The following is a 21,786-nucleotide window of genomic DNA, read 5'->3' as shown; positions in this document are numbered from 1 at the left end:
ATTTGATCTAATTCTAGTTTTTAAAGTGTGGTCATGATTACATTTCTGTCACCTGTAGTGTTTTTATACTTTTACTCTTTCATACGTGTGTTTTAATGTATTTTTACTTGTGTTTTTCGTTCGTGAAGCACTTTGTAAGTTGGTTTTTATTCCATTGAAAAGATTCGTTAACTTTTCTGGAAACTTTGAAGAATGTGAATATTACAACCTGTGCTGTTGTGAGCTGAATGTGACAGTTCCCAGAGCAACTATTCACTTTGAAATGTGATAACACAGATAAAAACTGACAACCAGCTCATCCCAGTCAGGATGTGTCTGTGTCTCCTCCCTTCACAGATGTGTAAGTGTAAGAACCAGTGAACAACAAGCTGTGACCTGTGGGAGCTGAGTCACTGCAGGAAGTGAACGAGAGGGGGAGGAGCAGAGATCTGTTCCTGTTCAGATGAAGTGAAACTGTTCTACAGTCTCTGGCACCAGCTGAAATGGCGCAGCAAGAAATTCAACTGGACAGAGAAATGTTCTGCTGTTCGATCTGTCTGGATCCACTGAAGGATCCGGTGACTACTGTCTGTGGACACAGCTACTGTATGAGCTGTATTAACACCCACTGGGACAAAGGGGAGGAGAGAGGAAGCTACAGCTGCCCTCAGTGTAGACAGACCTTCACACCGAGGCCTGTCCTGGGGAAAAACACCATGTTAGCTGGTTTAGTGGAGGAGCTGAAGAAGACTGGACTCCAAGCTGCTCCTGCTGATCACTGCTATGCTGGACCTGAAGATGTGGCCTGTGATGTCTGCACTGGGAGAAAACTGAAAGCTCTCAAGTCCTGTTTGAATTGTCTGGCCTCTTATTGTGAAAAACACCTCCAGCCTCATCTTCAGTCAGCTCCATTGAAGAAGCACAAGCTGGTGGAGCCCTCGGAGAAGCTCCAGGAGAACATCTGCTCTCGTCACGATGAGGTGATGAAGATGTTCTGCCGCACTGATCAGCAGTGTATCTGTTATCTCTGCTCTGTGGAGGAACATAAAGACCACGACACAGTGTCAGCTGCAGCAGAAAGGACTGAGAGGCAGAGAGAGCTCGGGCTGAGGAGACAAACAATCCAGCAGAGACTCCAGGACACAGAGAAAGATGTGAAGCTGCTTCCACAGGAGGTGGAGGCCGTCAATGGTTCTGCTGATAAAGCAGTGGAGGACAGTGAGAAGATCTTCACTGAGCTGATCCGTCTGCTGGAGAAAAGAAGCTCTGATGTGAAGCAGCAGATCAGATCCCAGCAGGAAACTGAAGTGAGTCGAGTCAGAGAGCTTCAGGAGAGACTGGAGCAGGAGATCACTGAGCTGAAGAGGAAAGACCATGAACTGAAGCAGCTCTCAGACACAGAGGATCACAACCAGTTTCTACACAACTACCCCTCACTGTCACCACTCAGTGAATCTACACACTCATCCAGCATCAGGATCCGTCCTCTGAGGTACTTTGAGGACGTGACAGCAGCTGTGTCCCAGGTCAGAGGTCGACTACAGGACATTCTGAGTGAGACAGAGACAGAGATTTTACAGATTGTGTCTCAAGTGGATGTTTTACTGACACAACCAGAGCCAGAGACCAGAGCTGACTTCTTAAGATATTCACAGGAAATCACACTGGATCCAAACACAGCAAACAGACATCTGTTATTATCTGAGAGAAACAGAAAAGTAACATTAATGAGTGAAGATCAGTCTTATTCTAATCACCCAGACAGATTCACTGGTTGGCGTCAGGTCCTGAGTAGAGAGAGTCTGACTGGACGTTGTTACTGGGAGGTGGAGGTGGAGGTGGGAGGAGGAGTTGAAGTAGCAGTCACATACAAGAATATCAGCAGAGCAGGAGACTCAGATGAATGTGTATTTGGATTAAATGATAAATCTTGGTCATTATATTGTGGTGGAAACAGTTATAGCTTTTATTACAACAGCATCAGGACTGCAGTGTCAGGTCCTCTGTCCTCCAGAGTAGGAGTGTACCTGGATCACAGTGCAGGTGTTCTGTCCTTCTACAGCGTCTCTGACACCATGACTCTCCTCCACAGAGTCCAGACCACATTCACTCAGCCTCTCTATGCTGGAGTTAGTGTTTATTGTTATGGAGACACAGCTGAGTTCTGTGAACTCAAATAGACTCGAGTCATTAAAAGCAGTGATTTAGATTCTGTGTTTAAATCTTTAACTTCTTCTGTCTCCATGTTTGTTGATCAAAGTTCGTCGTGGTGACGTTTCTGCTCCGCACAGAGATCAGCTGTCAATCAAACACTGACCTTCCTTTATCACACATATTCAGTTCTCACTTTGTAAAGACAGAAATCTATAATTACACTGACATGAATGTGTTTGAAAGATCTAATCTTGCTGTTGTTTTCTAAATCAAAGTAGAAATCAGGTTGTGTGATGTTTTAGAACCTGTGTTGATCCTGATCCTCATCAATGAGCTGATTCTTTGTTCTTTTCTTTTCCACATGTGAGACGGAGGTGAAACAAACTGATTGTGTGTCCATGAAATCACTGAACAAGAGTCACTGAACAGACTTTACTGATGAAGTGATCAATGAACTCAGAGCGTCAACATGTCCAACAGACCAACTGCACTCTGGTTGGATTTACAGAGCATCAGTGTTATGGGATGTTTGGTCACATTGTAAATGTGGAACCTGGTTTGTTTTTATCACGGCTCATCTCTGTAAAGTGTGAATCCACTCGTCCTCGTTGTATTTACATATTTAGTGAACGGGCATATTGATCTGCTGCTGCGTAGGTTTCTGTTCTTTTTGATTTTCCTGATCTGAACCAGCAGTTCCATTAGACAGTGTCCTGATCGAGTCCCTGAGGGTTTGTCCTGCAGCTCTCATCACATGTGTTTCTTATACATGTGTATATACATTTAAATCTCTTATATATGTGTAAAGCAATAAAAATGTAATGTGTGAAGAAGCTGAAAGTTGAAATAAAGAATAGATCCAGTCTGTTCTTTTGTCTTCATTCCAGGATCTCATTCAAAGCTGATGGAGACAAAGTGAAACTCCTGTGAGAGAATAACTGAGGCAGTTTCCTCCTGAAACTCCACAACCGTAACTTATGACTATAGCTATGGATCTATGAGACCGAACGATGACCGTCACCACGGCCTTTACCTTGAATCATGCCCTCATCTCCCTGTCCTCGAGACCATATATCAACAAAGCCATGTGACTGACCTTAGGAGGCTGGGCTCGCCGCCCATAAAGCTCCCCGTTGGGCACGCCTCCTCCTCAGCCCGTTCTGAGCTACAAGAGAAGGTGACGGTCATCGTTCGGTCTCATAGATCCATAGTTATAGTCATAACTCATATCTATCCATAACTCATATCTATTTCGACCTTACTCTGACCGTCACCACGGCCTTTACCTTGGATGACTAGTACCATCACGGTCGCCATGAACATAGGACTCCACCACCTCACGTCCTTGAGAGCAGCACTGCGGAACCCAATAGTGCGGGGGATGCCACGTTGACTCTGTAGAACCTGGAGAACGTGCACAGATTTCTGAAAGAGGAACCCCCCCTCAAGTTAGGATTTATTGAATTATCTCGATGACTCCCCCTACTTCATCCGACGACTGGGCAGTTGAAATGGGAAGACACATATATCCCTCACCTCACCACCCCCCCTTCCAAACATAAAGGAGAACCTGTGGAAACCTTCAGTCGTCATAAAAACTCAAAAGGTTTAGTTTGTCCAGTCTGGGCCACCGTAAAAAACATGGCTGCCTCCATAGAGAGAGCCTGCTCCTGATGTAAATATAAAGTAATATAAAATATTTAAATATCAAAGGCCCATTCTAGAGTAAAGAAAACAACTATCGTTCTGCCAATAGATCCTTTCACCTAAATCTTACACACTGGATGTTAAAAACACACATACAGGGTTTAAGAACTTAAGAAGTACAGAGGTACAAGTAAGAGTAAAAGTCAAAGGCTGTGCAAAAAGTCACCAAATTGTTAATAATTGTATCAAAAACTACTAAACTTAAGTGAGGAGAACTTCACCTAGAACCAAACATATTGTTCATAGGAATCGTTTATAGACTTTTCTCATAATAAAATCAGGGTTTGAAGGCGTTATCCTTGTTCGCCCTTTAAATCCAGTATCTCTTACTGCTGCTGTGCAGGATTAGTGTCTCACCCAGACAGAGCGAGTGACGGACACAGGGAGGGAGAGGACGATTGGCTCAGACATGTCACAGGATCTTAGACACAGACTCTGAATGTGCTTCAACATAAACTGAAACAAAACAAACCAACATGTGAGCATCATGTATGTGGACCTGCACAGAGCTGCGTGTACGGGAGCTGACTGAAGCCTGATGGGGTCTGGACCCAGCCAGAGGGAAGATTCAGGTAGGGAAGATTCTGCTCACACCTCAAATGATCGTCAGCAGGAAACTGCAGCTGACGGACACAAAATGAAACATGCAGCATCAGACACATTATAAGGATTAATTGATGAGTCAGTGTGGATTCAAAGCGTCGCTGCTGTAGACACAGATCGTGGATTTGACCTGGATCCTTCACAGGGAATATTTAAGTTCAGGTTGACCCAGCACACACACATGATGTGAAGTCTGTCTTTCTGTTTACAAGAATCAGCCACAGTGTTTTTTATCAGTCATAAGACCTGAGCTCACAAAGTTTACGAGCATCAGAATAATTCTAACGTGTAATAATATTAATCCTGGTTTCAAGTTCAAAGGTCACATCACCTCTTATTAGAGTAGATGTCAGATACGGGTCCTCTGAGATCAAACAGCAGTTGAACATCAACTGATGATTGAGTGATTGTGATTTGTAGTTTTTCTTTAAGGCCACTTTAAACCTGCTTCTCAGATGAATCTGTGGATGGATTATTCCACCTGTTCTTCCCACAATGTAGAAAAATGTATGTGTGCTCATTTATGGCTTTTAGTTGAAAAGGTCTGAAATCTGTTGAGCTGCTGTAACTGTCTTCAAACATTGACAAATGTTGTAACACTGCAACATCTTAATGTGAATTATTCTTTTTATTCCCACATCATTTGTTTTATGTGCAGGATCTGTTGATGGATCTTTTATTATAACTCTCAACGCATATTTTATCATCTGCTAATAAGTTGTTGTGATAATTCATTGTACCAGGAGATGGCAATGCATCATCAAAATGAGCTTGAGAAGAGGTTCCTGAACTTTTCTGCTCCTGACGTCCAAATAATGATGGAGACATATGAGGCTCATAACCTCTGGATTTGGTTGAAGCTCACAAATGATATTAATTCGAGCTTGTTCATAAAAAACATGTCCATGCACATGTTGCAGTGTTTCCTGTGCTGCTGTTAACTGATGTTCTCACTAATCTGTCATAATCACCTCGGGTGTCGTGTGGGAACAAAGAAAATCAGAAGACTGATAAAACATTTTTAATTTGCATAGTTTACTTTAAATTTTTTGTAACAAATTTGTCTAAAATATGCTTTTTTAGAAATGTTTTTAATTTGTATGTATTATTTCTGGAAATCATCTAGTGAAAAGCAGCTTTTCTGGACAGAAACAAATGTATTTATCTTGGTGATGGATTTTAACCTAATAAGTGCATGTATAAAATGCAGCCAAGATAATTTGCAGTCTTCAGCTGCTATGTATGTATGTATGTATATATATATATATGTATATATAAATAAATAAGTGTAGCAATAACCCATCACTCACATTTGTAAGGTCCCTCACTCTGAGTATTCAGAGTATTATTACTGATCAGTGCTAATGTAAATCATGCCAACCAAGCAGCTACACTATTATCAGTACTCTAATCCGTCCTTATGATCATGTTGTGCAGTTTGTCCGGGGCCTCAGCGCTCGTCTCTACCACAGTTCAGTTGAGTTCAGCATCATAAAAATATCTGGAGCTTGTTTTTATTCAAGCAGGTGAGAAAGTTCAAATGTTTTTGCTCCACCGTGCATCAATATGATGTCGACACAGCTATAATGCTCTTGAGAAAGTAGCACAATCCAATTAAAAAGGTGCTGTTGCGTTTCAAACACATACACTATGACATCACACATGCACACACACGCACACTGCTGGAAATCCTCTCAGGTTTACCTCACCTGACCTGCAGGTCCTTTTATATCTGTGAGGAATTAAAACAGAGGAGAGGTTCTGGTGAAGGTAAAAAACAACTTTCCTATGAATATAAATCATCCTTCAGACAAATGAAACCTAACCCTAAGACGATTTATACCCTGCAGGCGCTGCTTACCCCTGTGAGGCCACGCTAACTTATACTGTAACAGTACAATTTCATAGTGACATCATAGTGACGTAATTCCTACCACATCATACATTATTTTTCAATCTGTATAAGCTCTAGGTCCTTCCTATAGTTTGTTGATGCAGATCAACATGATATCATTTGATGATGAATCATTTTCTGATCAATATAAGCTTTGATGATTTTTAGTACAAGAACGTCGATAATTTGCGGTGATATCTTGGATAATGTGTATTTCAGACCATATTTCCGTTGACCTTTGACCTTTGACCTTTGTCTGACTGGTTTCAAAAGTTAATCATCTGGATGTCAACTCCCGAGTAATACTTCTACCAAGTTGTGAAAATGTGTCAGTGTTGTTGAGTTACTTGGTTCACACACACAAACATGGCATAATCAATACAATTCTTCCAGCTAAGAGATCTGTGCTGTACTAAGCTTCACTATGTGGAAGACAAACATATTTACATGTAGTCTATACATCTATCCAACCCAACTTGTGTGTGAGTCAGTGAACAAACATGTCTGACCTCAGTTACAGAGAGCCACCCCCCATCACAGCCCTGCAACAACACTGAATCGGATTCAGTCGACTTGTCTCCACGTCCTCCGGCCATCCTCATCACAGCTCCGTCCCGAGAGAACGTCCATGTCTCCACATCCACCATGACGATAGCCGACTCCGTCAAAGAGCGGAGGCCGTCCTCCTCGCCCTTCGTAGTGGGGAAGAAACCCGTGACCAGACAGTGACTGAAAGCGTTCTGTCACACGAGGTCGACTGAGAACCAAAGTCAGGTGAGATCAGATGTTAAACCAACATGTGGTGAAAGTCGTATTCAACCAAAGTATAGTATGGTAGTGGTGAAAGCCCCCCCCACCATTGTTGTATTCACAGCCTTGGGAATGTAATAAGTTTTCTTATGTTTTCGGAAATGGAAGTTTAATTTTCCAAGTTAATATATTTTCCTTTTAGAGTTTGTATTCTGGATTTTATAATGTATCAAGAAAATGTCTATTTTCCCCAACGGCCTGGTTTCACACTGTCATTGTGTCTTTGCATTAAGTTGCTCGCCTGTTAGCAGTTTAGTCGTCTAGACACACACGTTAATATCAGCTACCTTGCTGTTGTTGCCTAGCAGCGGTGTTCTGGTGACTTCACCGTGTACATGACTCCCCACATCGCAACCACAAGCCCAAGAGTCCCATTTAAAAGCAACAGAAAACTCAGCTGCCTCGTGTGACACTTCTTAATAATATCTAATATTTGAACCATCCAAGGTAGAATTGCCACAGGCTACGACACTGGGAAGTCTTTACATGTGTTGGGACTTCTTGTAGCTGACGCGTCATCCAATTTTTAATAAATTAATTTTCCACTTGATTTACTGAGGATTAAAATGAACTTCACTAACTGGCCACGGGACTGTGGCGGGGCAGTGTTGTTAATAACAGGATACTAACTACCGTAAAACACCGATGAAGAAGAGGAGGTCGCTTCTGTGGTCGGTGGCCCAAAACAAAACAAAATGGCGGCGCCCACAAGTGAGTCGAGTTGACGCTTTAACCGACGTTTGTGTTTTCCTCCGAAGCCGAAACGACCTTTTGAAGTAAAGATGGAGGCCGCAGGAGAAGAAGAACCGGCCCGCATCAGGCTGAAGTCCATTAAGAACAACCAGACCTTCACGGTGCCTCAGAACGACCGGGTGAGAGGAGGACTACTCCGCCGGGGAGTGAGTCCGATGTGGGGACAAGGTTCTGCTGCAGGGAAATGAAACGTCTGCACCGTGAAGCGAGTTGTGTGTTCAACTTCATCACAATCCTGACAAACACACTGTGGTCGCCGGGGTCATTCAAACAGCTGTTTGTTGTGTAACTCACATGTTGTGAAGCTTCACAGTATCACTGGGTTAATAATCTCTGTTAATCCTAATCCCATGTTTTTACACCAGGACCCACTCCAGCTCAGAGGCTGAGGACACTGGTCCTGGTGGTTTATCATTTCAACTCCCAGTGCTCATGTGAAGTGGAGCCGTCCGGAGGGACGTGTAGGATTCCTCAGTGCTGGTCCTGCTGTGAACCTTTAAACTGAATCCTGGAGGAAACGTTGAAATGTCCACAGCAGCGATGCTCAGTTCCGTGAAGTGACGAGAACCTCTGTGACGTCTCCTCGTCGTTTCCTTCTGTTTCAGTTTGGAAGCTGCAGAAGTGTCCGAGAGTTCGAGAAATTCAACCGAATTGGAGAAGGAACTTACGGCATTGTGTGTGAGTTGTTCACATTAGACACTAGAGACCAGTTTGACTGGGAAACATCAGATGTGTATTCCAACAAGCAGGTTCAACAAACTCTGATTCAACCCTGAACTCTGGCTCGGTGGATCCTGAGATGAGAAACTGCAGTTTGTAGTATCTCAGCCTCTGGAACAGAAAACCCAGAGTTCCCCCTCATCTCAGGTTTAACAACCTCCACCCTGCCTTCTGGAACACGGCCCAGTTTAACTGCTCAGTAAATAAACTGCTCCCTTTCCTTATCGTAGACCGAGCCCGGGACACCAAGTCCGATGAGATCGTGGCTTTGAAAAAGGTCCGAATGGACAAAGAGAAAGATGGTGAGGTCACTTCTTTAACGCCGGTTTGTGTGTGTTTGCCTGGAATCACCGACACCAGTGTCAACATGTTAAATATCTCACTGTGTCCTCTGTGCCCTGCCCTCTGTCTGACAGGAGTCCCCATCAGTAGCCTGAGAGAGATCACCCTGCTGCTGAGGCTGAGACATCCCAACATAGTGGAGCTGAAGGAGGTGGTCGTAGGCAGCCAGCTGGAGAGGTAACACACACACACACACACACTCACTCACTCACTCACTCACTCACTCACTCACTCACTCACTCACTCACTCACACACACAGACTCACTCACACACACACTCACAGACACACACTCACACAGTAACTTGCTTCAAACTACGTCAGCAAAAGTGTCAATAATCGCCAAGATCCATTAAATGATTCAGCCACGACAGTGACATTTATCTTTCCAGCTCTAAGTCGATTTTTCAAATTTATATACTTATGGGGTCAATGTAACTATTTTAGAATCTGGACTTTAACCGCTCACATCTTATATGTAATCAACATGAAACGTAATAATCTCATGAGAAGTGAACGTTAAGACTGTTTGTGTGTTTCTCGCTCAGTCTGTTTCTGGTGATGAGTTACTGTGAACAGGACCTGGCCAGTTTGCTGGAGAACATGCAGACACCGTTCTCTGAGGCTCAGGTAGGACGGAGAGAAGTCCTTATCTCATTTTATTATGTTTACATTTCTATGGAAGACGCATGTAAATGTGTGAATTTATTCATAGGATTTTGTATTGGACCCTATAAATATGCTCAAAAGCCTCAGCAGTGGTCTGGTTTTTATACAAGTTCCTTTTCTCTTTTCCAGGTGAAATGTATTGTCCTACAGCTGCTCAGAGGTTTGGAGTATCTCCACCACAACTTTATCATACACAGGTCGGTCCCACACATTCACTGGAAACCACACAACTAAAGCTCCGGGGAGTTTTCTGTACTAAACATACAAAGGATCTGCTTTTTATTTATTTATCCTTTTTTCCTCAGAGAAAGACACAAATGCTTCTGTTTGTCAAACTCATATCTGAACCAGTACAGGAACCAACTAACACATTTGAGCATCTAGTCTGCTCACCCTGCCGTTTACATTTATGACGGAATAGAAAACACACGGCAGAAGCTAACATTAGCAGCTCGTTGTTCCATGTTACAATGGGGGTTGCTTGGCTAAATGATGGCTAGTCAGCGAGCTAGCGAACAAATTCACATGAGTACATTTCACTGAGAGTTTAGACTCAATTAATATGAAATCTTCTGGTCATTAGTGTGCAGCCTGTTTGCAGTCGAGCATGATGGAGCCAATATTTCTGAGTTGTGTAGAATATCATTTTGTGTAGCAGCTAACAGCATCTAAAATCCTTAAATGTTATGTAGAGGTTATGAGTATTAAGTTGAATCAGTATGGACGACCACAACTGTCCCAGAATGATCAAATAATAAATAAAAAACATTTTCATTGTTCTTAAGTTTAACTTGTTAATGAAGTTATTTCTTTTTGAAAAAACTGAAGTCCTAATTCCATTATATTTATGAAGTAAATCATCGAATAATTAATTCATTTAGCATTTATTCTATTTATTTATAGATTAATAAATAAATCTGCTAACAAAATTATGAATGCCTATTTCAACGCACGGTTCTTCTTTAATGAATGAAAAGCTTTACTACTGACAGTCCCTCCATGGAAAGGTCAGTTCCACGTTGACGTCTGCAGCTGACCCTCTGTCGTTTCTGTATCTGCCTCATTATCCTCTTCAATCTCGTTATCAGGGACCTGAAGGTGTCTAATCTGCTGATGACAGACAAAGGCTGCGTAAAGATCGGTGAGCCGTCCCTGTCACCGCCGTTACCTCCTGTGCAGCTCTCACTGTAATCACATTCCACCTGCATTCACACACTGCAGAGCACAAACCCTCTGACCTTTGACCTCTCTCATGACTGCCTGAGACGTTTTCCTCTCCCAGTCAACATTTAAACCACTGACCTTTTGCTCGTATCCAAATTATTGTAAAATGTAAAATACGTATGTAAATAAAAGTTAATCTACAGCCAAAAAATAGTAAAAGAAATTGGAAGTCGGAACCATAATCGAAGATGAGGAGTGGGAGGCTTTAGGCCTAAGAGCTGCAGTCTAACATGGATTTATTTAGTTGGAAGCTGAGAACGAAATGTGTGATATGATGTAAAGTTGAGGATGAGTATTGATTTCCTTTTTAAAATTCTAGTTCCAGGAACAAGAGTTTGGGTCAGTTAGGACAGATGAGCACCGACTTTCCACTGCTCTAGTCTCAGTAGCTGGGAATGGCTCTAAATCAGGGGATTCAAGTAAAACTTAAAGAGGTCCAGTTAGAGAAGGTTTCTTGAAGCAAAGGTCCAGAAGATCATAATGTCTAACTATTTAGTGTGATATATATTTAAGTAGCCTAGTAGTTGTATCAACATCTGCATGTACTAAATACCTGACTGTCAAATCAAATGAATTCAGTACGATTCAAAAACCTTTTGACAATATTTATTGTCACGTAACAAAGAACTGAACATGTATGTATGATTGCAGATATGTATAATGTTCTCTCATTAACTAAATAAAAGTAGGGCTGCATTTCAAAATAAGAGAAAATAAATAAAATGTGAAAATTGTGCATGTTCAAATAAAGGGCTTAACTTCAGAAAAATACAATAAAGGGAGCAAAAGCTTGAATTTCCCTTTTTCGGTTTCACATCTTGACTCAAAAGTCTCAACTAATTTTACAGATAATAAATCTCAACACATCTTAACAATTGAACAGTTTTAGAATCCCTTTGTTCCCCTCTTATATCCCACTCCCCCACTTTGTTCGTCTGTTTCTCAACTTTCTCCGGCTCAGTCGTCTGTTGGTTTAAGATTATTTTGTCAAATTATTATTTACAAGTCCAGGAACCTCGATTTCTGGATTAATGGTTTGGTCACTTGTCAGAAAACCAATCAGACATTTTCATAATTAATCAATTGTTATTTATTGTGCAAAAATATTCACTGGTTAACCATCCATGCATTTGCTGCTTTCCTGTTTTCTGTCATTGTGAATTCTAAATCTTTGAACTCATAAGTCGATAATGAGAGTTCACCAGTAGGTTGTTGGAGGTATTTTACTGGATGTGTTCTCTTCCTCCTGTGTGCAGCTGATTTTGGGTTGGCGAGGATGTACGGTATCCCACAGCAGCCCATGACCCCCAGAGTGGTCACACTGTGGTGAGTATCCATTTGAACCAGTAAACTGTGAATGTCCCTTTAGCCTCATTCCCAACCCTCACTAATGCTCTGATCCGTCTGTGCAGCCTCTTCCCTCTAATCCCTCTCAGTAATCTCAACCTGTATTAGCACCATTACCTCAGACTGGTCAGGTCTTTGTCACGATATGTGCTCCCTCCTCCGTCACCTATCTGCAGGTACAGAAGCCCAGAGCTCCTCCTAGGGACCAAGAGCCAAACTACAGCTCTAGACATGTGGTAAGTGTCTAATGGTAACAAACATACACACATATACACATATACACACACACACATGCATGTTTTTAACGTAAAGCACCACCAGCCAGGAGGAAAAATGCTTTTAAGGGAAAACTAAAATGTTATAATCTGCACCTGTTGATTTTTGAAAACGATGTTCTCTCTCTGAGAATGAACGGTTGATATGAAGATTACCATGAAGTGTGTTGCAGGGCGGTCGGCTGCATCCTGGCTGAGCTGCTGGCTCACAAACCTCTGCTGCCTGGAACCTCTGAGATCCAGCAGGTCGACCTGGTCGTCCAGCTGCTGGGAACGCCCAATGAAAACATCTGGCCGGTGAGAATCCAGCTGTGAACACGTAACTCTCTCTGTCTGTGATGTTTGATGATGATGGAGGACTGTGTGTGTGTGTGTGTGTGTGTGTCAGGGTTTCTCTCAGCTGCCCCTCGTGGGTCAGTACAGTCTGAGGAAGCAGCCGTACAACAACCTGAAGAATAAATTCACCTGGTTGTCTGAGGCTGGACACAGACTGCTCAACCTGCTCTTCATGTACAACCCACAGCGCAGGTACACACACACACACACACACACACACACACACACACACACACACACACACACACACACTTCACTGGGTCAGATCGCTAGGCTTTTATATTTATCAGGAATTCATAAAACACAACAGATTCAAACACCTTGTTGACACATTAGTTCAAACTCTTTGTCTGATTCTTTCTGTTTTGTTCCTGATGCAGAGCGACGGCCAAAGACAGTTTGGAGAGTTCGTACTTCAAAGAGAAGCCTCTCCGTGAGTAAAGACGTTTCTCTGGGTCAGTTTGTCGTCTCCTCTCCGCTGCTGGTGGTTAACGGCTGTTTCTCTCCGCAGCCTGTGAACCGGAGCTGATGCCGACCTTCCCACACCATCGCAACAAACGAGCTGCTCCTCCCGCAGAGAGGAGCAGCAAACGCAGCAAAGTGTGAACAGGATGAAGATGATGACGACGTAGTTCCTCCGTCCACACGGGGAACCTGGATTTGCTCCTCAGGACGTTTCAGTGGATTAAGGACGATCCAGATTCAAAACGTTCACACAGATCAGAGCAAGACTGAAGTGTTCAGTAGAACTGTGAACTGCTTATTGGAACAATATAAATATCTTCTATGCTTCTGGATTAGTTCTTAAATCCATATAGCTGCCAATGTCTGTGCTTGAAGGAAACTCGACTTTACAAATATACCGATGTGTTTCTCCACTCGTTTGGACCTGAACATCGAAACAATAAATCTGTGCAGTAGGAAGTCGCTCGGACTCGACCTGGATCTGCGTGGAGAGTTTTCAGAATCATTCATCGGGAACCAGATCTGTTGATTCATGAGGGAAACTGGAAGTAAGAGCAGATCTCAGGTCTGATCTGATCGTCACTGACCAGCTTCTGTGTCAAAGTGTCCTTGAAGTCAAGTCGTGACGTCCTGAATCTGCTGTTTGTTTGTTAAAGGAACAGTTCAACATTCTAATAAATAAATAAATATTTTGATGTTTTAGGCGGCTGTAGTAAGGGGTAGAGCGGTCGTCCTCAAACCAGGTCGGCAGTTCGATCCCCAGTCTTCCTCATCCGCTTGCCGAAGTGTCCTTGGGCAAGATGCTGAACCCAGAATTTCCCCTCATAGAACAGAGAGTGCTGCTAATAGATGCACTGTATGAATGTGTGTGTGAATGGGTGAATGGCAAACTGCAAAGTGCTTTGAGTCATCAAGACTAGAAAAGATCTTTATAAATACAAACCATTTACCATTTACTCTGTTTTAGGAAGAATTCCGACAACAGCGGCTGTTTGTGGAGGATGTGTTCAGGGACATCGTGGAGCTGTAGGTCATCTGAGTTTTAACAGCTTCACCTGGATCTGTCCAACAAGGCCCTGTTCACACCTGGAATTAACATCTGTCCTGTGTGATCCTATCACAGTGGACGGCTCTAAGTTCAGGTGTGAATGGACCCAAGACGTATTGAGGACATATCTGCTGATCTAAAATACCTTTACTTCATTTCTGGATAGTGACAGGAAGTAAAACATCTTTGTTTCTATGGTGTTGAACTTTTCCTTTAAGAGCCTCCGGCTTAAAGCCTCAAACTGTAATTTACTGTAAATGAACTGTGGCCTCGTCAGTAGAAATCACTCGTGTGTGGACTCCTGGCTGCGAGTACATGGGTAAAGAACATGTGACACTGATCATGTGACTGTTAGAGCCTCTAAACGTGTTCAAACCATAAACATGAGAAAAATGTCAAACCAGCAACTGTTTTTTTTTTTTCTCCATTTGAAATGTCAGTTTTTATTAATTCAAGGTAAGTTAGTAGTCTCGGTTACATGGGGGCAGATGACTCCCTGTACAGGAAGGTTGAGAACTGAACCTCCACGAGCAAGTGGAATAAATAGTGTTTAACGTCCGTCAGAACCAAGACTGAAGCATCAATGCAGCAAAAGAAAAGGGCTCATGTTCACACAAAGTGGATTCTGGGAAACGGAGTGCAGGAGTTCATCTGAGCGGTAAACTCCATCCTTGTCACTGGAAATAAAAAAAGAATCTCCGCTCTTGGTCTATTTAGCGGCTGTTCTGGAGCTTTCTAATGAAGACAATCAACTTCTCCTTTGAGAACTTTAACTTTTAACTCATTACATTTTGGAGCAGATTCGAGGACTCAGGATCTAGTTTTTCCATTTTCTTAAACATTACAAGATTGTAAAGTTAAATATAATCTACAATTCCAAATCTGCTGCTGATGAAGAGGCTGTGATTTGATTTAAAGGTCGAGAACAGCTGCTGAACGGACACAGAGGTGAGACATTCATCTACAGGAAACTACAGGATTCTTTTTCAAGTTTTCTGGATTGAGGGCAAATAATATTAATACTGAAGAAAAAAGCTCTGGAGCCATCGAGGGACACGGAGGCAGCGACAATCAGTTAATTTAACTCTTCTTCAAATAATAAAATAACAGGGCTCTTCACAAAGAGACATTTACATTGAGACACACACTTACAATAAAAACACGTAGATGCAGTCACACACTCGCATGCCTGGCAGGAGAACTAACTTCTTTTGTTTCTTCAAACGTCGTCATCCTTCAAAGTGCACGATGGCTAAATGTACAGTCCTTCAGTCAGAGATCGAAGCGGCTCAGAAAGGATTCAGGTTTACTGCAGGTTAGATGAAGCAGCTGTTTTGTGACCGAACGACGTGGGTTCAATTGTCCGACTATCAACTCGCACCAAGGTTTTCTATTCTTGCTTTTGGTCGACGTCCTCCAGGGATTTAAGTATAAATAAAATAAATAATACGAGACTGATGATCAGAAGTAAGAAATACACGATTTCTTTACCAGTCGTATCTGTTAAATCCATGAGAGGTCGTGAACCAAGCTGAAGATGACCAGATGAAGATCTACAGGATGGTGCAGCAGCTGGGTGGGTGGGTGGGGGGGGTTGTTGGGAGCGGTTTGGCCCTTCTGGTGGACTCCAGTGATGTGGGAGGAGCTCCGTCTCTCAGCCCTCCATCCCAAAGTCGTCTGTGAACTTCTTGACCTTAAACAGGTCTTCAGTGTTGACGGTGGGACGGGTGGTGGACAGAGAGCGCAGCATGTCCGACTGAGAAGGAGGCAGAGACGTTTATCAGGTTTTCCTCATAGATCATCGAACCACACAAACACGTAGGGGAATTGGGACAGCCCTTCAAGAGGACGTTACATCGTCTGTAGTCGCCGAGGAAACCCGACATGGACGCTTTATTGTTTGCAGTTACTAAAGTGACGAACCTATAATATCCAAATAACATCTGTGCTAATGCAGGTGAATCGATGACAGTTGAAATTGAAAAGCTTGCTCTGCATTATTTCACGTATGGATCAAAAGATCCCGGGCTGCTAGCAGTGTCTGTACGCAGCCCAGTCAGGAGGCTTTGTTATTATTATTATTAGAGGAGCAGGTTAGTTCAGTTACATCGCTGCTATACGCCAGTAAACTACTACATTTGCAGGTCTCTCTCCCAGCTTGCCGGTGAATCACAAGGCATTCTGGGTACCCCCCCCCCCCCCGTTTAGAGGTAGATAAAGCCTCAGCCCCACCCCTCCGTCCCAACAGGTGGTGGGACAGCCCACCCCGACAACAGAGGACAGAGACGCTCAGACACACTTCATTGTCTTCTCAGGACGCCATCACTCCACAATATAAACCTTATGTTGTTGTACAGTGAACCTTTATGACAAAGAGATAAAATATGATTTCTGTGATCTGCTCCTCAGGTACTGAGCCTGTTTCACTACATCACATCATTAAACTAAATGTTGGGTTTACAGACGGGGGCTCTAGTTAAAAATATGAATTGTTTTAGGCATTTTCTTATTGTTAATGAATATCCTGAACATCTCACCATGCAGACTATGGGCTCCAGTAGCTTGTCACTCGGCACCTCCATCCAGGTCATCTCTATGGCTGCAGGGTCGCCAGGGGAACAAGGAGTCAAGAGGTCGTCCACCATTATCTGGCTGTTGCTTCGTGACGGACCTCGAACCTGCAGGAGCAACAAGAAGAAAATAAATCACAACATTTACGTAAAATGTACAAAAACAGCCATGATATGAGGATTTAACCTCTTTTCTTTCTCTCTGCTTTCTGACGTCACCTTTTTGAAGTGCGTGGCCGACTGGACCTTCCTGACTGGCTGCATGAGCGCGTCCCGGACAATGACGCTGATGTCGGCTCCAGAGTAGCCGTCTGTTTTGTGCGCGAGCTGCCTCAGGTCGGCCTCGCTCAGGCTGCGCGGCGTGTTGCCCAGATGGAGACGAAACATCTGAGACCGAGCTGGCTCCTCCGGCAGAGGGATGTATATTCGCTTCTCAAATCTGCCACAGGACAGCGGAGATGTTCTAGTCAAACACTGATCAGATGTTTCAATCAAAAGTACCGACGATAATAATGTGATAATAACAAGTATTCCAATGACCCCTGGAAAACAAGGTGGACACATGGCGTATCATAGTGACCTCTGACCTTCTGCGAATGGCAGCGTCTAAAACCCAGGGGATGTTGGTGGCTCCCAGCACCAAGATGCCGTCGTTATTGTTTCCCACACCTACAGAACCAGAGAGCTTCAGTCAACATGATGAAAGTCCTGTTTCACAGGTTTCTGTTGTCGCTTATACAGCGTTTTATTCAAATATATTATACTATTTGATTCTGTATATTCTTCACTGTACGTCAGGCTGATCGTCTGATCGCCATGAGCTCACCCTGCATCTGGACCAAGAACTCTGTCTTTATGCGGCGGGCAGCCTCGCTCTCGTTCTCGTTCCTGGAGCCGCACAGCGAGTCCACCTCGTCAATGAAGATGATCGAGGGTTTGTGTTGGCGAGCCAAGTCAAACAGATTCTTCACCAGCCTGCGAGACAGAGGGAGGGAGGACAAAATGAGACTGAGAGACAGGAGACAACAGTCCACATGGATGAAGAGTAAAACTAAACCTAGAGGAGATTCAGATCGAGCTGCTGTGGATCAGAGAGTAACAAAGCTTTTTATAAAACACATGAAATGCTTGTCTTGTACAAGCCATAGCAGAGAGTGACCTGCTGAGATAAAACTCTACAGTACTCTGCCAACCGTCGTCTTCAGCGCTACAAGCCGCTGAAGCTTCCTCTGCTTTCGTAAACACTTTTGGGACATACCGTCCAGTAGGTGGCTGTAGAGTCTACATCAGTCAAAGGAACCAAACACATTCTTTTCCCCTGAAAGACGATCACACTGTCCCTCTTTATAACACAGACCACATGAGGAGACAACATACTTCTCACTCTCTCCCAGCCACTTGGACATGAGGTCTGAGGAGGAGACGGAGAAGAAGGTGGAGTTGTTGGCCTCTGTGGCCACGGCCTTGGCCAGGTAAGACTTCCCCGTCCCCGGAGGACCGAACAGCAGGATGCCTCTCCATGGAGTCCGTTTGCCTGAGAACAGCGAGACCCACGATAAATGACGGTCCGATAAACTTTTTAATTCAGTAATATAAACTTCTAAAGTAATTAGGAAAGTTTTATTTAGAGCGATCAAATAATCTAGAAAATGGAAGAAAAGTGAAAAATCACAGTTGATCTTTCCAAGTGACCACAAGTGTTAACATTATCCGACAGAACCTGTGAAGAGATGAGGGAACTTGATGGGCAGGATGACGGCTTCCTTCAGAGCTTCCTTGGCTCCCTCCAGTCCAGCCACATCGTTCCACCTGACGTTGGGCTTCTCCATCACGATAGCACCTGCACACACACCGAGAACACGGTGAAGGTCTCAACAACCTTAAAACACCAAACACCTGCAGACCTGACAGAACCCCGTAACCTCGCTGAATCCTAATACCAGGACTACTAATGAAAATAGGTTTTTCCAGGGCAGTGACTCTACATCATAGTAAAAAGCTTTGAGGTTCCAAGTTTCCGAAGTCCAGATACGTCAGAACACAAGCACAGATAAGAGGCATTTGGAACCAGGACTGAAATAGTACTAAGTTAAAGGAAGGCCAAAACGTGACCTTGAGAATGAGTGTAACAAGTGAGCAGGGCAGAGGGCAGCTGGATTTCAAACAGCTTGGAGCCGTCTTCCAGAATCCCAACACGAGGACACAACCCAGAGAACACATTCAAAACTAGAATGTCCCTCAGAGTTCATCCCTCTGCCGACAGTCTCCTTATGAAACCACAAGTAGGGTCAGCAAGTATTAACAAACACAAACTGATCACACAAAAAATAACATTATTACTTTCACAGCCACAAGGAATGACGCCCACTCACCCATTAGTTGCTCCTGCAGCTTCTTCTTCTCGGGGTTTTCTCCCTCGCTGTCACTGTCACTCCTACGATACAAACACACACACACGAATAAGAACCTGAAAGCACCGTTAAACGAAGAGTCTGAGGATGACATACTTGTCATTGCTCTGTGCCTCCTTGACGGGCTTCTTGCCCTGTTTGTCTTTATTCTTCAGGTAGTCTTTGAGTTTCTCTGCCCGGTCCAGGTACTGCATGCATTTCGCTCGTATGCTTTCCTTTGCCTTGTCGCTGTGGGCCTCATCTGTGGGAAAGGATCAAACACCAAACTTGAATAAAACCAACCAATGTTAGTGTTACAGACATTTTTATGGTTTAGGTCTATTGTATAGTGTTGTTTTATCATTTTGAATTTAGTATGAATTGTCTTATTGCTGGGCCTCTCTAACACAGGATGACAGCACACAGATCAAGTGAGGAAGATGATCTAAATCCACCACATATGTGCGTGTGTTTTAATACTGAGTCCTCATTTCTCTATGGCAGAGGATCCAAGGTTGAGTTAGGAAGGGAGAGAGATAACAAATGGAGGAAGGAAACATCTCTGAACGTTCTCCAGAGTTTCTCCTGCCAACCTCCTGGTAGAAACTCTGGATAATGTCGGAACCAGCCCATGTTAGAGTACAGCAGGAGATCCTCCAGAGGGAGTGGGCTTGCTGGTGAAGTTTCTAACTAACGACAGATGCAAAACTGAAATAAATAAAGAAAGAATACAAATATCTTTGGATGAAAAGGAGGAGCCATACACATAGAAGACGCTGATGAAGACGTCAACTTAAGAAGAATACTAGATGTGATTTGTGCAGCAGAGTCTGCAGTTTACGTTCTGAACGCTCTGGAGAGTTCTGTGTTGTTGTGAACGTGTCTGACCAGAGAATCTCCTGCTGTGTTACTAATATGTAAAAGGCAAACTCCAAAGAAAAGTCTGGACCCAATCACGTGGACATTCTCTGGAATGTTTCTGCAGAGAGAGACTTGTCCAATAGAGACGCTGCACATACAGACTACAGGTGTGTGTCCACTGTGACATGGGGAGATTGTGATTCTCCTGTTTGAAAGGATGGTAATAACACCGTGTGTCCAGCTCATCAGCCTGGGCTCCCTGATGCAGCCGGTAATACGGATAAATGTGCTCAGGACATCCTCCGTCTCCAGAGAAACGTCCTTCTTCAGCCTGCAGGATGCCCCCCCACAGTGTGAAGGAGCTGCAGAAGGGTGTGACAGAGCAGGGGGGGTGTAGTGCTCACACTTGATGGCGTGTAGGAAGTACTCCACCGCGTGCTGGTACAGGCGCAGCGCCTCGTCATAGTTCTTTGCCTTGTCTTCTTCTGTGGCTTTGGTCACAAGATCGATCGCTTTCTGCAACAGAAGCAGGGACACACAGGAGAGGGCGGAGAGAAGGTGGATGGTGGGCGGAGACAGACATTCAGACAGGGGGTGTTCACGTGTTAGCTTCAACCTAAACAAAGCGCCAGTCACACGGGTCCTGTTGGAGTCGCTGCTTTTCACAGACACGTTATTAAACTGATGACTGGTAAAATAAAACGTTCCATAACTCTGGGTTGTGTTCGTGTTAGCTGAAGCCACAGCTAACATGCTAACAGGCTAACAGGCTGATACCGTTATAAACATCCTGCAGCAGCAAGTGAGCTAACTCATGATCTATAGTATTACTTCACTGTGTGGTTAGCATGTGCGTGTGATGCTAATGTTAGTTTCAATAAGAAGAAACACTGTAGTGAACTAAGCTGCTTTGCTAACAATGCTAGTGGGCGAATTAGCTCACATCAGGTGTAGCATGCTAACAGTTAGCCAGCTAGCACGGACCTGCAGTGTTGACGTTGTCATTTCATCTCCCAGTTCTGCGGAGTCCAGATGTGTGTCCTCCAGATGCGTGTCCTCCAGATGCGTGTCCTCCAGATGCGTGTCCTCCAGATGTGTGTCCTCCAGATGTGGATGCAGAGCCGCTCTGTTAACAGCTCCGTGTTGTTGTGAGGCGAGCGGCTGACATGACAACACAGCTGCTAACGATGCTAACGATGCTAGTTAGCTAAAGAGTGACAGCTCTGCATCGACCGGATAAAAACACTGCGGCTAACACTAAGCTAACTGCTGCCAAGCTAACATCCGGTGTGAACTTCCAAAATAAGAGACCCGATGTAAATACAGTGTCATAAAAACTACAGTTTACACGTTTTTAATCAATAAACTATAATATATCAATCTAATACAATCACCATTTAGAGTACAGTGTACATATATATTGTACTTTAAACACATTATATATATATACACACACATATATATAAACATTTACATGTTTATATAGACAAGCATATAAACACACATAATTATTAAACTATTATGGATAAATCTAATTTAATCACCATCTTTACAGATTAAATATAGTATTTTTGATTGCAAATAAAAACTATAACATGTTATTAACCACTTAGCTGCTGCAAATAACATATTTTAAACAC

General features: G+C 43.5%; 3 protein-coding genes across 7 annotated transcripts; 2 read left to right on the top strand and 1 right to left on the bottom strand.

Annotated features, from left to right (window-relative positions):
* Nucleotides 1–482: 482 nt before the first annotated feature.
* On the top strand, nucleotides 483–2,159 carry LOC117763837 (tripartite motif-containing protein 16-like). Its single transcript, XM_034589282.1, has one exon. It carries the CDS (start codon nucleotides 483–485, stop codon nucleotides 2,157–2,159), a length of 1,677 nt encoding a protein of 558 aa, XP_034445173.1.
* Nucleotides 2,160–7,784: 5,625 nt separating this feature from the next.
* cdk10 (cyclin-dependent kinase 10) lies at nucleotides 7,785–14,511 on the top strand. Of its 3 annotated transcripts, none has more exons than XR_004614220.1 (14): nucleotides 7,785–8,019; nucleotides 8,506–8,578; nucleotides 8,851–8,922; nucleotides 9,037–9,139; nucleotides 9,510–9,591; nucleotides 9,760–9,827; nucleotides 10,719–10,771; nucleotides 12,111–12,180; nucleotides 12,378–12,437; nucleotides 12,650–12,773; nucleotides 12,865–13,004; nucleotides 13,193–13,245; nucleotides 13,324–13,880; nucleotides 14,193–14,511. XR_004614220.1 is itself a non-coding variant. In XM_034589307.1 (13 exons), the coding sequence occupies exons 1-13, from the start codon at nucleotides 7,930–7,932 to the stop codon at nucleotides 13,416–13,418; spliced, it is 1,083 nt and encodes a 360-aa protein (XP_034445198.1). In that variant the 5' UTR covers nucleotides 7,785–7,929; the 3' UTR covers nucleotides 13,419–13,927. The 3 variants fall into 3 exon arrangements, 1 of the variants encoding a protein (XP_034445198.1); XR_004614219.1 differs by lacking the exon at nucleotides 14,193–14,511 and having other exon boundaries at nucleotides 13,324–13,483; nucleotides 13,537–13,927; XM_034589307.1 differs by lacking the exon at nucleotides 14,193–14,511 and having other exon boundaries at nucleotides 13,324–13,927.
* A 224-nt stretch (nucleotides 14,512–14,735) lies between these two features.
* Nucleotides 14,736–21,461, bottom strand: vps4a (vacuolar protein sorting 4 homolog A). 3 transcript variants are annotated; one of them, XM_034589299.1, is made up of 13 exons: nucleotides 21,224–21,461; nucleotides 21,131–21,193; nucleotides 20,551–20,662; nucleotides 19,403–19,547; nucleotides 19,268–19,329; nucleotides 18,616–18,735; nucleotides 18,273–18,429; nucleotides 17,722–17,870; nucleotides 17,483–17,564; nucleotides 17,115–17,334; nucleotides 16,863–17,003; nucleotides 15,945–16,081; nucleotides 14,736–15,906 (listed from the first exon to the last, which is right to left on the bottom strand). In XM_034589299.1, exons 2-12 carry the CDS (start codon nucleotides 21,149–21,151, stop codon nucleotides 15,980–15,982), a joined length of 1,311 nt encoding a protein of 436 aa, XP_034445190.1. In that variant the 5' UTR covers nucleotides 21,152–21,193; nucleotides 21,224–21,461; the 3' UTR covers nucleotides 14,736–15,906; nucleotides 15,945–15,979. The 3 variants fall into 3 exon arrangements, with proteins under 3 accessions (XP_034445190.1, XP_034445189.1, XP_034445187.1); XM_034589298.1 differs by having other exon boundaries at nucleotides 21,131–21,202; nucleotides 21,233–21,456; XM_034589296.1 differs by having other exon boundaries at nucleotides 21,131–21,454.
* Between the last annotated feature and the right edge of the window lie 325 nt (nucleotides 21,462–21,786).

The sequence above is a fragment of the Hippoglossus hippoglossus genome, chromosome 6 (genome assembly GCF_009819705.1).
Source record: "Hippoglossus hippoglossus isolate fHipHip1 chromosome 6, fHipHip1.pri, whole genome shotgun sequence".
Taxonomy (NCBI): Eukaryota; Metazoa; Chordata; class Actinopteri; order Pleuronectiformes; family Pleuronectidae; genus Hippoglossus; species Hippoglossus hippoglossus.
This window is presented reverse-complemented; position numbering and strand designations above follow the sequence as displayed.

What these genes read in the sequence shown, in the direction of transcription:
- LOC117763837 (XM_034589282.1), top strand. Translation starts at nt 483, where the DNA reads ATGGCGCAGCAAGAAATTCAACTGGACAGAGAAATGTTCTGCTGTTCG.
- cdk10 (XM_034589307.1), top strand. Translation starts at nt 7,930, where the DNA reads ATGGAGGCCGCAGGAGAAGAAGAACCGGCCCGCATCAGGCTGAAGTCC. An exon ending in CGGTGCCTCAGAACGACCGG is followed by an intron (nt 8,020 to 8,505) that starts GTGAGAGGAGGA and finishes CTTCTGTTTCAG; the next exon opens with TTTGGAAGCTGCAGAAGTGT. An exon ending in CACCGTTCTCTGAGGCTCAG is followed by an intron (nt 9,592 to 9,759) that starts GTAGGACGGAGA and finishes TCTCTTTTCCAG; the next exon opens with GTGAAATGTATTGTCCTACA.
- vps4a (XM_034589299.1), bottom strand. Translation starts at nt 21,151, where the DNA reads ATGACAACGTCAACACTGCAG. An exon ending in CGGCCACGCACTTCAAAAAG is followed by an intron (nt 17,004 to 17,114) that starts GTGACGTCAGAA and finishes TTGCTCCTGCAG; the next exon opens with GTTCGAGGTCCGTCACGAAG. An exon ending in TGGAGCCCATAGTCTGCATG is followed by an intron (nt 16,082 to 16,862) that starts GTGAGATGTTCA and finishes CCTCCTTCTCAG; the next exon opens with TCGGACATGCTGCGCTCTCT.